The sequence below is a fragment of the Diospyros lotus genome, chromosome 12, assembly GCF_014633365.1.
Source record: "Diospyros lotus cultivar Yz01 chromosome 12, ASM1463336v1, whole genome shotgun sequence".
In the NCBI taxonomy this organism is placed as follows: Eukaryota; Viridiplantae; Streptophyta; class Magnoliopsida; order Ericales; family Ebenaceae; genus Diospyros; species Diospyros lotus.
This window is the reverse complement of record NC_068349.1, coordinates 31,710,331-31,723,376: the sequence shown is the minus strand read 5'-3', so window position 1 is coordinate 31,723,376 and position 13,046 is coordinate 31,710,331. Positions and strand designations below refer to the sequence as shown.

Here is a 13,046-nt window from a genome sequence, read left to right as displayed (position 1 = left end):
TAAGCTAGAGAACATGATTCCCTTTGGAAAGTTTTAAGGAAGGTTTTCAACTTACTCATCTCCTCTGCATTTAACTCCCCCAGGTCTGGGATGGCAGTAGGCTTACTCTTTTCAACAAATTCTTCTGCTTCTTTAGCTGACAGGTAAACTCTTGTGGAGTTCTTAGATGGCAGGTTCTTGAATCCCCCCATTTTGCTTAATACGGCCTCCTTACCATGCAGTTTGAAGCATGTCTCTCTCGTATGTGTTATAGGATAATCACACACTCCCTCTTAAGACACTCTCACTTTCAATATACCTACCCACAAAATCTCTCAAACCCTTACAGCAACAAGAATCAATGGAATACATAAATAAAGAACATGAAACCGAAAACAAGAACAATACCAATTTATCCTGGTTCAGTCTTCTAAAGAAGACTTACATCCAGGCTGCCCCCTTAGGTACCTTATCTCCACTATCTTGAACGATCAAATCAAGGATTACATGCACTATATCTCCTCAACAATCTTATGCCCAAAACTGTTAAGAGTTTCCCTACCCAAGAATACAAAGATATACCCTCTTTGATCTCAAATAAAAACCTCGTGCATGCTCCTCTCGCCCTCTCGAAACAAGATAGTACAATGCTTTGACTAAAGCCTCTCACCCGCCCTCTATTTGTACAACATAGAGGCGGTAAAACAGAAAGCTATTTAAACCGGTAGTTACAACCAACTAACTGAACTAAAAACTGCTAACTAACCCTTCTAGAAACAATCCTTCTAGAATAACACAAGTGATATACAAATGCTAACAACATAAGAAACTCTCCCGAGATAACCAAAGCTAATCTAATACAAGTGATTACAACAGTATGTCTTGGCTTCTTGCAATAGGAACACCATACTCCCTCTTTGTTTTGTTTAGGAGCAACTTGATCCTTTCCTCGAAACATTTTCTACCATGCACCTTATTGGAAATCATAGCAGAACCTTCCAAATGATGGTCATTAAACATGGCTGTCCTCCTATGTTCCCCACTTCGAACTATAAAATAGACTTCATTCAAAGACGACATTTTTTCACGACTAAGGACCTGTGCCCTGACCTGATCAAATTTAGGATTGAGAAAAGCCAAAAATTCTACTATTCTATCTCTTTCTAGCATAAAGGTTAGAATAATAACATCTTTACTACATACCATCTTGATAATGCTCTAATTCAAGCCAAAAATCATTCATCCTATTATAATAATCAGTCACAGACAACGATCCTTGTTTTGTGCTACTGATTTTAGTCTTAATTTCATAAATAACCGATGCATCTTGTACCTTTGAGTAAGTCCTCTTGACAGTCTCCCAAATGTCCTTAGATGTAGATAGGAACATGTAGTTTTTGCTCATCTCGGGTTGCATCGAGCTCCATAATCATGACATCAACATTGAGTCTTCTATATCCCAGGCAACAAATGTAGGATTTGTAGCTTTAGGGGCTGTTCCAGTGAGGTGAGAAATCTTCTCTCTACCCATCAAAAAAGTTCTCACTAGTTGCGATCATTGAAGATAGTTACCTCCATCCAACCAGTATGAATGGTGCATACTGGGCAGCTCACTGGAAGAACTTCCAGTTGATGGCTCTATTGGTATTGCTTCCCTTGTTGACATGGGAGAAGCAATTTCTGGGATCTCATACATTGTATGGAATGATGAAAAGAAAAGATAAAGTGAGAAGCTATCGGATTATAGTGGCAATGAAGACCAGAAGAGAATGAGTCTTCTTTAGGCAACAATTGACTCTGATACCATGTAGAAGAAAACTGAAAACTTGGTACATATTTCTCTTACACTTCACAAGGAATGGTTACAATATATATAGGAGAAAGAAACCAATCAAATCCCTGCAAACAACAACAACAACAACATATCCAGCCTTTATCCCATTATGTGGGGTCAGTTATATGAATTCTAGACTTCCATGTATTTCTGTCTTTTGTCATATAATCAATCCCATATATTGTGAGATAAGATTGATTATAATCAATCCCTTAGATTGTGGGATAATTGAAATTGATAATCAATCCCATAAATTGAGGAATCAATCAACAATACGTATATTTACTTGGTGTATATGCGGGAAGGAATGTCAATAACTGGTGAACTGGATTATAATATGGTGACATCAAGAAAAGGAAATGTGGACCTTTTTTAGGTATAAATAAAGTATTATCTTGTAACTTTTGATTTAGCCTGTCCTAAATATCCTGCATTTGTGGTGCAATGCACAGATTGATTTAAATATGTGGTTTTTGCATTGCCCAGACCCAGAATGATGAACTTGGGAATTGCTTTTGGATCGTCGGTATCTATAATGTTTTTAGCTTATCAGATCTTTTAAGAGGGGCCTAGTTTCTGAGTATCTATAATGTTTTTAGCTTATCAGATCTTTTAAGAAGGGCCTAGTTACCGAATATCTTTGGATTTACTTGTGCATGGCATACGCCAGGCGCATGTGTACTGTAGTTGCAACCAATTTACAGTAGATTACCATGCAAAATTGCTCAGACATTCCAAGATTCGACTTCATATACTATATATTTCTGTCCAAACCTGAAAACACTTGTTAACTTCTAACTGAACCTCATTTATGAAATCCTGAATTGTTGAGTATCATTTATGGTGAACTTCCTATAGGACTTTTATCATCATCATCATCATCATCATTGTTGGGTGTGATGCTAGATTTTTCATTTTAATGAATTTGCTTGTAAATCATTCTTAAATGCTGCTTCAAGATCCTAGGCAAGCAAGCATGGAAAAGTAGTATATTTTGGAATTTGGTACATAATGTCTGTCATGAATTCCTTCATACTTGAAAATTCATTGGCCCAATGATATTGAAGAACTGAGTTTTTTTACTTGGTTTGGAGCAACCATAATTTGATTTTCAAATCTACTCGTTTTGTGATATGTTTGTTTACTTGTTGGCAGAGGGGATTAACTTCCCAAGTAGCCATTGATGCTCCTCGAAGGCTGCTGCAGTTTGCTGTTCGTGATGCTGTGACCACCAAAAGACCATCCACTTCAACATCAGAACCTGCACTAAAGCGTCTACGTTCTGTAGTTTCTACATCAGGTGGAGACTCAATAGTTGAAGGTCATCGTCGTAGAATTCGGTCAGTTGCAACAGTTCCTAATGCCATGGCTACTGCTATTAAAGCTGTTGAAGAAGCTGCCAAGGATGTTGTTAAAAACAGGACATCACATAATGTGTTTGACAGGCTTGGTCGTGGTACAGATTTTTCTCAGGGCAATGACCAACAAGAAGAATTTGGTGAAGCAGCATTTGAAGGTATGGAATATGGAGATTGTAACCAATCTTGGAAGGAGACCCACTCACCTTATCTGCAGAGAAGTGGCCATGGCGATGCGACGATTTTGGAACCTGATGCCAGAATGGCTTCTGATTCAGCATCTGATAATGAAGGATATGATGGCATTTCCGCTGGAAATGAGCAGGACGACTCACTAACGGTGCAGTATAACATGGCTGAAAACAGCAGCAAAATGTCGCAAAAGCCACGGAAAGATCAGGATCAGCCTGCTTTGGTAGCTAGCAATTCTCAGAAGATTGTGAATATATCTGTAAATGTAAATACATGGAAACCATCTCACTATCAGGAGCCAAGAGAGATGCGAGAAGTGGATGTTCAAAAATCCATTCAGGAGAGTGAGTCAGGTCATGGCAAATCTGGGATGTGGTTGACAAAAGAGAATAGCAACCTGGTTACAGCTAGTAATGGAAATGTAAGATACATGCCTCGTTTATGAGCCACATATCTAACTTATATTGCCTCTGTCTAGTGCATATTGACATGATACTATCTTTTTTCATTGTTGTTGTTTTCTTATGTCTTTTTCATTCTTTTCTGTGGATAGGCAAAATCTGTCGCAGATGCTGAGAAAGACTCCCAGAAAACGCTGTCTACTACTCATGGTGAGTTATGGACTCATTGTGAAGCTTTACGCCCATTATACTTAGCAAATTGCAAAGATTAAAGCTTCTATAGTAGTTCTCCCCCTCCCCCCCCCCCCCCCCCCCCCCTTCTTGTTTTTCTGTTTGTATTTCTTCGCTGCTAATTCTTTTATATCACAAACTCCTTTTGGACAACTCTTCTTGTTGATTTAGATAATATTTCATACCATGAATGGTGTTGCCGCTGCTGTACTTATCTATAACCATAATAACTATTTGGTGGCTATTTTGCAGGCTTGTATTCTACTGGCCGTCCTATAGAAGATGCTGATTCTCGGACTGTTTTTGTTAACAATGTAATAACCAGTGCTCCTGAGACTAGATTTATCCTCCTGGTTAAGATATCATTTCAATTTTTAATGTAGGGATGTTATCTTTCGCAGGTTCATTTTGCTGCCACCAAGGATAGTCTTTCTCGGCATTTTAACAAGTTTGGTGAAGTGCTCAAAGTAATAATTGTGACTGATGCAGCAACTGGGCATCCAAAAGGGTGAGTTCTTCCATTTACAGGCTGTTTCATCAACTCGTGTCTAAAATCAAGTCTGAGGTGTCCAGTGTTTAAAAAAGCAGGCTTAAGCCTCACTTTAAGCCCAAAGCCCAACTCCTTCGGAGCCTTTTGTGGATGAAGCCCAGTGACTTTAGTTGAGGAAGCACGGTTAAAGCATGCTTAAGTTGCGCTTTTATCTAAGTTGACATTGTATAAACTGTGCTTCTAATATGGACTGTTGGATTTGCTTAAACTTGTGTTACAGTGTGGCTGCTTGTATGGAATCCTTACCCAGAAACATCTGTCATCTGATCTCAAAAAGATTTAAATATCTCAAAAGGATTTAAATAAAATCAAATATATATTTAAAAAAAATAAAGACTCCAGATTCCTAGAAATGTCTGATTTCTGATGGAAAGAATTCAGATTTTTCATCTTTTCAGTGAAGAGTTCAGGATATTCAATGAAGAGTTTAGACCTTCCATCTTTTCTTTCTAATGATTGCTTTGTAAGAGAGTATATTTTGTACAAAAGTTTATGCTGTCTATTTCATTTATGTGCGCTTCAGTTCACTTAAGCATTTGATTCGGCTTTGTGCTTTACGTTTAAGATTCATAGGCCTTTTGCACTTAGTGCTTTTGAAAACACTGGAGGACAGTTTGTCCCATGATATGCTTTGCTAAATAATGTTGCTTTGCCAGGTCAGCATATGTAGAGTTCATGAGGAAAGAAGCAGCTGAGAATGCACTATCGCTTGATGGTACCTCGTTTATGTCACGCATTCTAAAGGTATATTATAGAAGTGATAGGTGCTCAATCATGTTATAAATGGTGGCATTTCTATTATGTGGTGTTATTAACTTCGTTTTTGTGTTTAAAGTGAAGTCACTTATATCAGCAAGAAGCTGATGGTGCAAATTATAGAGTTATGATGTTTTATTAAGATTGCAGTCTCCTTTAGAGTTGTTGATCTTGACTATTTTAGAGTTTTTGGATGATTTGTTGTGTTAATGGTATTAGAGTTGAGCATGCATCTGATCATATGGGTGAAGACTTTCTGTGCTGGTGCCAATTATGGGGGGAAAAAAGGAGAAAATCACTGCTATTCAGGAAAGATGTTTCTGATAAATTAGAAAGAAAAGCCCTATGGGTGAATGTTATGTGTTGTGCCTTATCGACACTATTGAGTCAATTATATACAAGCAGTAACGGGTCGTGTAGTACAAGTATAGTACAATCAGTACTAATGTAGTACAATAGCTAAACTACAATAAATACACTATTTTAACACTCCCTCCTCAAATTGGAGCATATAGGTCATATGCACTAAGCTTGTTACAAATGAAACCAATGCGAGGACCTTTAAGAGACTTAGTAAAGATATCTACCAATTGTTTAGTTGAGTTGACAAAATTGGTAGCAATACATCCGGACAAAATCTTCTCTCTTATATAGTGACAATCAATTTCAATGTGTTTGGTCCTTTTATAAAAAACTGGATTAGAGGTGATATGCAATGTTGCTTGATTATCACAAATTCACGTCATTTGCACAATTTCTCCAAACTATAATTCTTAAAGTAATTCCCTCAGCCATATAAGTTCACACGTTGCCAGAACCATAGCATGATACTTGACTTGGCAACAACATCTTGCTTCTTACTCTTCCAGGATACTAGATTGTTGCCAATAAGAATACAATATCCTAAAGTAGAGTGTCTATCTGAAGGAGACCCTGCCCAGTCTGCATCAGAATACCCAATCACCTGAGTATGCCCCTTATCCTCATACACAATAATCCTTGGCCTGGTGCTCCTTTGATATATCTAAGGATGCAAATCGCAGCATCCCAATGACTGTCACATGGAGACTGTAGGAACTAGCTAACTACACTCACAACGAAATAAATATCTGGCTGAGTGATAATGAGAGAGTTTAGCTTTCCAACAAGTCTTCGGTTTCTTCGAGGATCTGCCAAAAGCTCCCTCTGTCCTGGTAAGAGTTTAACATTATGGTCCATGGGCGCGTCAACAGGTTTGCAATCTAACATGCTAGTCTCTTCAAGAATATCTAAACCATATTTTCTTTGCGAGATGACAACACCAATATTAGATTAAGCTACCTCAATACTAAGAAAATACTGAAGTCTACCCAAATCTCTAGTCTGGAAATGATTAAAGAGATGCTTTTTTAATTGCAAAATACTATCTTGATCAGTTATGGTGATGACGATATTGTCTACATACACAATAAGATAGATGCATTTTCCATGTGATGAATGGCGAAAGAAAACACAATGGTTTGCCTCATTGGGAATCATGCCAAACTTCTGAACAATGGTACTAAATCGCCCAAACCAAGCTCGTGAAGATTGTTTTAGTCCATAAAGGGAGTGACAGAGCCAACATACCAAACCAGACTCCCCCTGAGCAATAAAGCTTGGCAGTTGCTTCATATAGACCTCCTCTTGAAGATCGCAATGAAGAAAAGCATTTTTTATGTCCAACTGATAGAGAGGCCAATGACACATAGCAACCATGGAAAGAAACAACCAAATAGAAGCAATCTTGGCCAAAGGAGAGAAAATGTCTCCATAATCCAATCCATAAATTTGAGTGTAGTCTTTTGCAACTAGACGAGCTTTAAAGTAATCAATCCGTCCGTTAGGACTAACTTTTATAGTATAAATCTAGCAATAAGACTTGCCAGGAGAAAAGGGAACCAATTCCCAAGTGCCATTAGAATGTGAAACAGTCATTTCATCAACCATTGCTTGGTGCCACCCTAGATCTAAAAGTTCCTCACTGGTTGTTTTAGGAATAGACATAGAAGATAAAGAAGACACAAATGCATAATAGGGTAAAGACAAACGATGATAATTGAGGAAAGTGTAAATAGGATGACGATTGCATATAGAATGATTACCTTTCCAAATGGCATCGAGTTGAGGTGAGTCATTTGGAACATCAATAGTACTTGTAGGAGGGTTAGGATGTGGACAACGATGATAGACCTGTAGGGGAGGACCAAAAAATAAGGAATAGGGAGAACCTCAGAAATGGCATTGTCTTCAGTAGTAGAGGAGGTGAAGAAGGGAGAAAACTCGAAGAATGTAACATCGACAAAGATGAAGTAACATTGACTGTCAGGAGAATAACACCTATTCTCTTTCTAAAGTTGTGAGTAACCTAAGAAGATGCACTTGATGGACCTGGTAGAAAGTTTGTCTTGGATAGGGGTCAGATCATAAACAAAACAAGTGCAACCAAGGACACAAAGGGGAAGAAGATAGAAGGTTTGAGTAGGAAATAAAATGAAATGTGGATTTTTGTGCTGCAAGATAGATGAAGGCATATGGTTAATTAAATAACAAGCGGTAAGAACAACATTGGCCCAAAAACGAAAAGGGACATTATGATGGAGCAAAAGAGTGCGGAGGATTTCAATGAGATGGCGATTTTTACACTCTGTAACTCTATTTTGTTGAGATGTGTGAGCATAAGAAGATTGATGAAGAATACCTTGAAAAAACATAAATGTGGTGAAAGGAGTAGAGAAATATTCATGGGCATTATCACTGCGCAACACACTTATAGAAGCTTTAAATTGGATCTTAATTTCAGCACAAAAAGCTTGAAAAATAGAGAATAACTTAGAATGATTTTTCATTAAAAATAACCAAGTGCATCGAGAATAGTCATCAATGAAGGTTACAAAATATTGAAATCCTAAAACAAAAATGACACAACTAAGACCCCAAATATCAGTATGAATCAATTCAAAGAAGTACGTAGATTGATTATTGACACGCTTGGGAAACGAAGTATGATAATATTTACCAAGCTGACACCTCACAATTTAAAGAAGACAAACTAAAGAGACCTAGAACCATCCTTTGGAGTCCGAAAAGACTATGATCCTGTAGGTGATTGTGGATAAGGGTTAGAAACTCAGTAGAAGTGTAAGCAACTTTTGATGGAGGCATGGAAAGATGATAAAGTCCCTATGACTCACGTCCTACACCAATTGTCTGTCCTGTACTCCAATCCTGCACAAGAACCGAATTATCAACAAAGATAACATAACAATTAAGAAGACATGTTAATTTACTAACGAAGACAAGGTTCAAAGGACGTCTAGGAATATAAAGAACATAATCCAAAATTAATGAAGGAAGAGATTGAGGTTGACCAATCCCTTGCCAACTGCTTTAGAACCATTGGCAAGAGTGACACTAGGAAGACACGTGGAATGATTAAGATTTGAGAAAAGACGTTAATTACTAGAGATATGGTCAGATGCATCAGAATTGAGAACCCAAGGGTCAACTGAGTAAGGCAAACAATAGAATTACCAGTGTGAGCTATTAAAGCAATAAAGGATGTGGACTGCTTAGTTCCTCATAATCAGCTCTAGTTAAGAGAAGAGATGGCGACGACTAACTCGCGGATGCTTCAAATTGAGAATTAGAATTAGCATCTTGAAGCACATTAGCAGCTCGAGGAGGTCGGCCATGTAATTTATGACAATTCTCTTTGGTGTGACCCCACTAGTTACAATAATTGCATTTGGGGCGGTTTCCTTTGTTTGAAGTACCACTTCATCCTCTTGCTTGCTCTCCTCTAGCACTAGTTTGAGAGGCCAAAACTGAACTTTGCTGAATTGCTCTCAAGCACTGTGAGTCAAGCAAAAACATCCTCTAGAGAGAGAATGATGGGACTGGCTAGGATCTAATCTTGAATCGAAGAGAGTTCAAGTCTAAGGCCTGTCAACCCTAGTACCATAAAGAACTTATTAGCAGTTGTTCCTCAACATTGGAGTCCTCGTTAGTTCCAACGAGCATGAGAGAATTAAACTCCTCTTTAAGTGATTCAAGTCTGCGAATAAACTCAGATATGTTCAGATTGTGCTGCTTCAAGTGAACAATGTTAAAACACAACATTATAGAGACGTTGGATATCATTAGTGTAAAGAGTTTTAGCTTTGTTCCATAACTGATAACAAGTCCTTTAAGCCTTGTAAATAACATAAAGTTTAGGATCAATAGATTGCCATAGTAAATTGCAAAGGAGAGCATCAACTTTCCTCCAAGTAGCTCGTTCAGTTGTAGGAATATCATCTACCTTATGGAAAATTTGGAAAATTGCAAAGGAGAGCATCAACTTTCCTCCAAGTAACTCGTTCAGTTGTAGGAATATCATCTACCTTTTTAGTCAAATGATCCTCATATCCTTGACCCAAAACCATAATTCAATAGATGCAGCCCAAGACGTATAGTTGGCACTACCAATTAGCTTTTCAGAGGTAATGACTGGAGGAGTGATAATTTGAGAGAAAATACCAGATTTAGAGCCCAAATCAATAGAGGAACTGGTGTTGGACATGATATGGATGGAAGGCAGCTCTCAATTCTTGAAATTTGAGTGAAAAGAGGTCAAAAAGGACCCTAAACATTGCAGAAACCTCCCTAGAACAGTCACGGCGGCGCATGGGGCAGTTTCCGGTTGTGGGCTTCTGGGGTTAGGCCTACCGGGGTTAGGCCGGTAGGAAGGTGTTGGTTCTGGTGGTGTGGTCGGTGTCTTGAAACGACCACCAGAAAAGTGAATCGGAGGCTGGAAGTTGTGACGCCAGCAGCGGAAGTGGCAGCACATGGCAGCGATTCCTGCGACGAGCTTCCAGGGTAAGGCAGATTGAACCTTTCTGAACACAATGGTGTGGTTGGATTTCTCAAACGGAACTGGGAAGTGGGTGAACAAGCCCAGACAAGTGCGGGAAGAGAGAGAAAATATGGTATGGATGCTGTTGGAGAGAGAAACACAGTGGGACTCTAGGGTTTAGTCTCTGATATCATGATAAATTAGAGACAAAAGCCCTATGGGTGAATGATTTGTGTTGTCTCTTATTGATATTACTGAGTTAATTATATACAGGAATTAAAGTGTCATGGGCCATGTAGTACAAGTATAGTAGAGTCAGTACTAATGTAGTACAATAGCTAAACTACAATATATATATATATATATATATACTATTCTAACATTTTCTTGATACAAAATATCAATAGGCATGAGGAGTGCCTACCTAGAAATTTTGATTGGTATAAGGAGTGTCAATCAATAAAAAGCTTCTGATTCTATTTTGGTTGGCCAAAGTGAAAGTTGGGGGTAGAAGTGGGTGAACAAATGACACGTTTGTACATACCAGAACTTGTGAGGGTAGATCTTGAATGCATAAGTAGGTACTATGAATTCAAGTGCAAACTTCTTGATTAATCTTTTAATTTCAGTTCTTCTAGTTATTAGTTAAATCCTAGTCAACTGTGGACATAACTAACCATGTGTGTTAGATTGTTTATCTTACACTAGTAAATAATCAGTGTCGGCCAATGCACATTCGTCATTCAAATGTTCAGATTCTTAATGCCATCACATGGTTGCTACTTGTGAGGACTAAAATCATGATGAGTGTTTTTGTGACAGAGGAGCTACTTATTATTCATGAGTCGGTGATCCTACAGGTTTCTGCCTGAAGTTTCTTTCTTTTCTACTTATTAATCCTTGTAAAATTAAGATGTCATCGATCAACTGCTTGTTATTTACTGCAATTGCAAATTGATAAATCAAGAACGGATGCTAAACTGTGTTCAAACTGCGTCTGTGGTCACATTGGTGGAATCATAATCCCAAGTTGTTTTTAAGATTTTTGTTTTATCTTTCATTGGGATACATTATTCAAACCATCTGTTCATCTGTGTGTACTGAACCTCTGTCTTATTGCAGGTTGTGAAGAAAAGCTCTGCCCATCAAGAACCCACATCCATCCAAACATGGCCGCGTGTGTTGCGTGGATCACCATTTGTGCCCCCAAGATTTGCCGGAGTCTCTTTTCCAAGAGGCGTGCACGGTCTATACAGAGCTCGGCTCCCAATCAGAGCTGGTGCTAGGAGCTTTCAGTGGAAGCGGGATGCCCAGGGCACTGCAAATGAGAGTGGTGGTGCTGGCGGCGCAGCCTCCAGTAGCAATATTGCCTCTCCTGGTGCTCGAAGTCTCACCTATGTCCGACCAGAGCCTAGACCCCATGGGAGTTCTGCTGCTACCTAATTCTCTACGAAATTGCCTGTCTTGTCAGCTTGTCCCAACTGAACTGGGCACAAATTTTGGGTTACTTGCAGATGAGGTTAATTGGAAGAAATCATAGTAGTTGGGAATCTATGATTGTTCTTTGCGATTCCATGGTTGGGGGTTGGTTGGTTCTCTAGATTTTGAAGGGTTCCCTATTGTCACTGTTCTAAAAATAACAGAAGGGGGGGTTGGGGGTGGGGTTGCCCAAAAGGTGAAAGTAATAGGGGAAGTTAAGTTGTTGCCCTAAAAAAGTAAAGTTGGTCCAGTAACTCTTGTTTTTTTCCTCTTTTCTTTTGTTGAAAGCTGTGAGTAGGGGATGGATGGTATAATTTATTTATTTTCTGCTGTATGTCTTTTTTTTTTTTTTTTTTAATTTTTGAACTGGGAAAAATTGAGTTAGACAAAAAAAAAAAGAAAAAGAAAAAAGGAGAGATTTTTTATATATATGCACAACAACATTTCTAGTCTTACATGTGTGTAAGTTGGTGTTTGTATTTCTTTCTAGCATGCATAAATGTTTCCTTCGAAATTGATGGGGGACATGATGTAGCCCATTGAATCTAATATGAAAGATGATGATGCTGTACCCCTCAAATCACAAATCTTTTTCTGGAAGTTTCTAGAATGATGAACATTGGATTGGTTATGCTTCTTAATAAGTCACACTTGCCCTTTTGAATGAATGAATGTATTATGGGTTATTTGGTTTGTGCACCCTCCAATACCATGGAGGAGGTTCATGTTTTAATTCATCAGCATCATCATCATCATCTGCTTCCTTTTTGCTTTCCAAATGGGATGGCTAACATCTTTTTAGCTTTAGAAGATTCAGCAATCATCCTCTTTTCATTCCTCTTTTAACTTATGTGATCATAACATTAGTCTCAACAAGTGTTCCAAGAGGCTGTCCTGCCCCTCTCAAACACACAACCACATGGTGGGAGGAACAATACATATAGACACTGTCTGCTTTCATCAGAAGAAGAATGGGAGCTCTAGGCCGCCTGGCAACAAAGAAATAATCAAAGATGAAACGTTGTTGATGCAACAGCCAACAGCAGTGTATCAGACACACAGAAAGGCATAAGAAAAAATAAGCATCATGTTATCGGTACATTTTGTGTATAACATTTTGTGTATATTTTGAATTACATAATGTATTACAAATAATAAAAATATCTTCCATGTTTCATTGCCTCGCCTCACCGCGTCTAAACGTCTTGGGTAAAGGATATTTTAATCATACGCTTCACCGTTTTATCTCACCGCTTTGGGTGAGGGGTATTTTAGATATTTTAGCATTATTATGTAACTTAAAATGTACACAATAATATACCAATAACATTTTTAAAAAAATAATATTGTTGGTTGCTACAACAACAAGAAACAACAAATCATATTTAAATAAGAAAATTTCTCAACTAGA

At 38.2% G+C, this 13,046-nt stretch overlaps 1 protein-coding gene across 2 annotated transcripts in view; it reads left to right on the top strand.

Annotated features, from left to right (window-relative positions):
- The window catches only part of LOC127786697 (nucleolin 1), a 59,024-nt gene extending 46,934 nt beyond the window's left edge, over window positions 1-12,090 (top strand). Inside the window, exons 4-10 of one of the 2 annotated variants that reach the window (XM_052314295.1) lie at window positions 2,969-3,153; window positions 3,259-3,784; window positions 3,917-3,974; window positions 4,248-4,309; window positions 4,397-4,503; window positions 5,202-5,289; window positions 11,279-12,090. In XM_052314295.1, coding sequence (XP_052170255.1) covers window positions 2,969-3,153; window positions 3,259-3,784; window positions 3,917-3,974; window positions 4,248-4,309; window positions 4,397-4,503; window positions 5,202-5,289; window positions 11,279-11,599 — 1,347 coding nt within the window. In that variant the 3' untranslated portion in view covers window positions 11,600-12,090. Of the gene's footprint in view, window positions 1-2,968; window positions 3,785-3,916; window positions 3,975-4,247; window positions 4,310-4,396; window positions 4,504-5,201; window positions 5,290-11,278 lie in introns of both variants that reach the window. The other variant, XM_052314294.1, reaches the window with a different exon arrangement.
- Window positions 12,091-13,046: the final 956 nt, after the last annotated feature.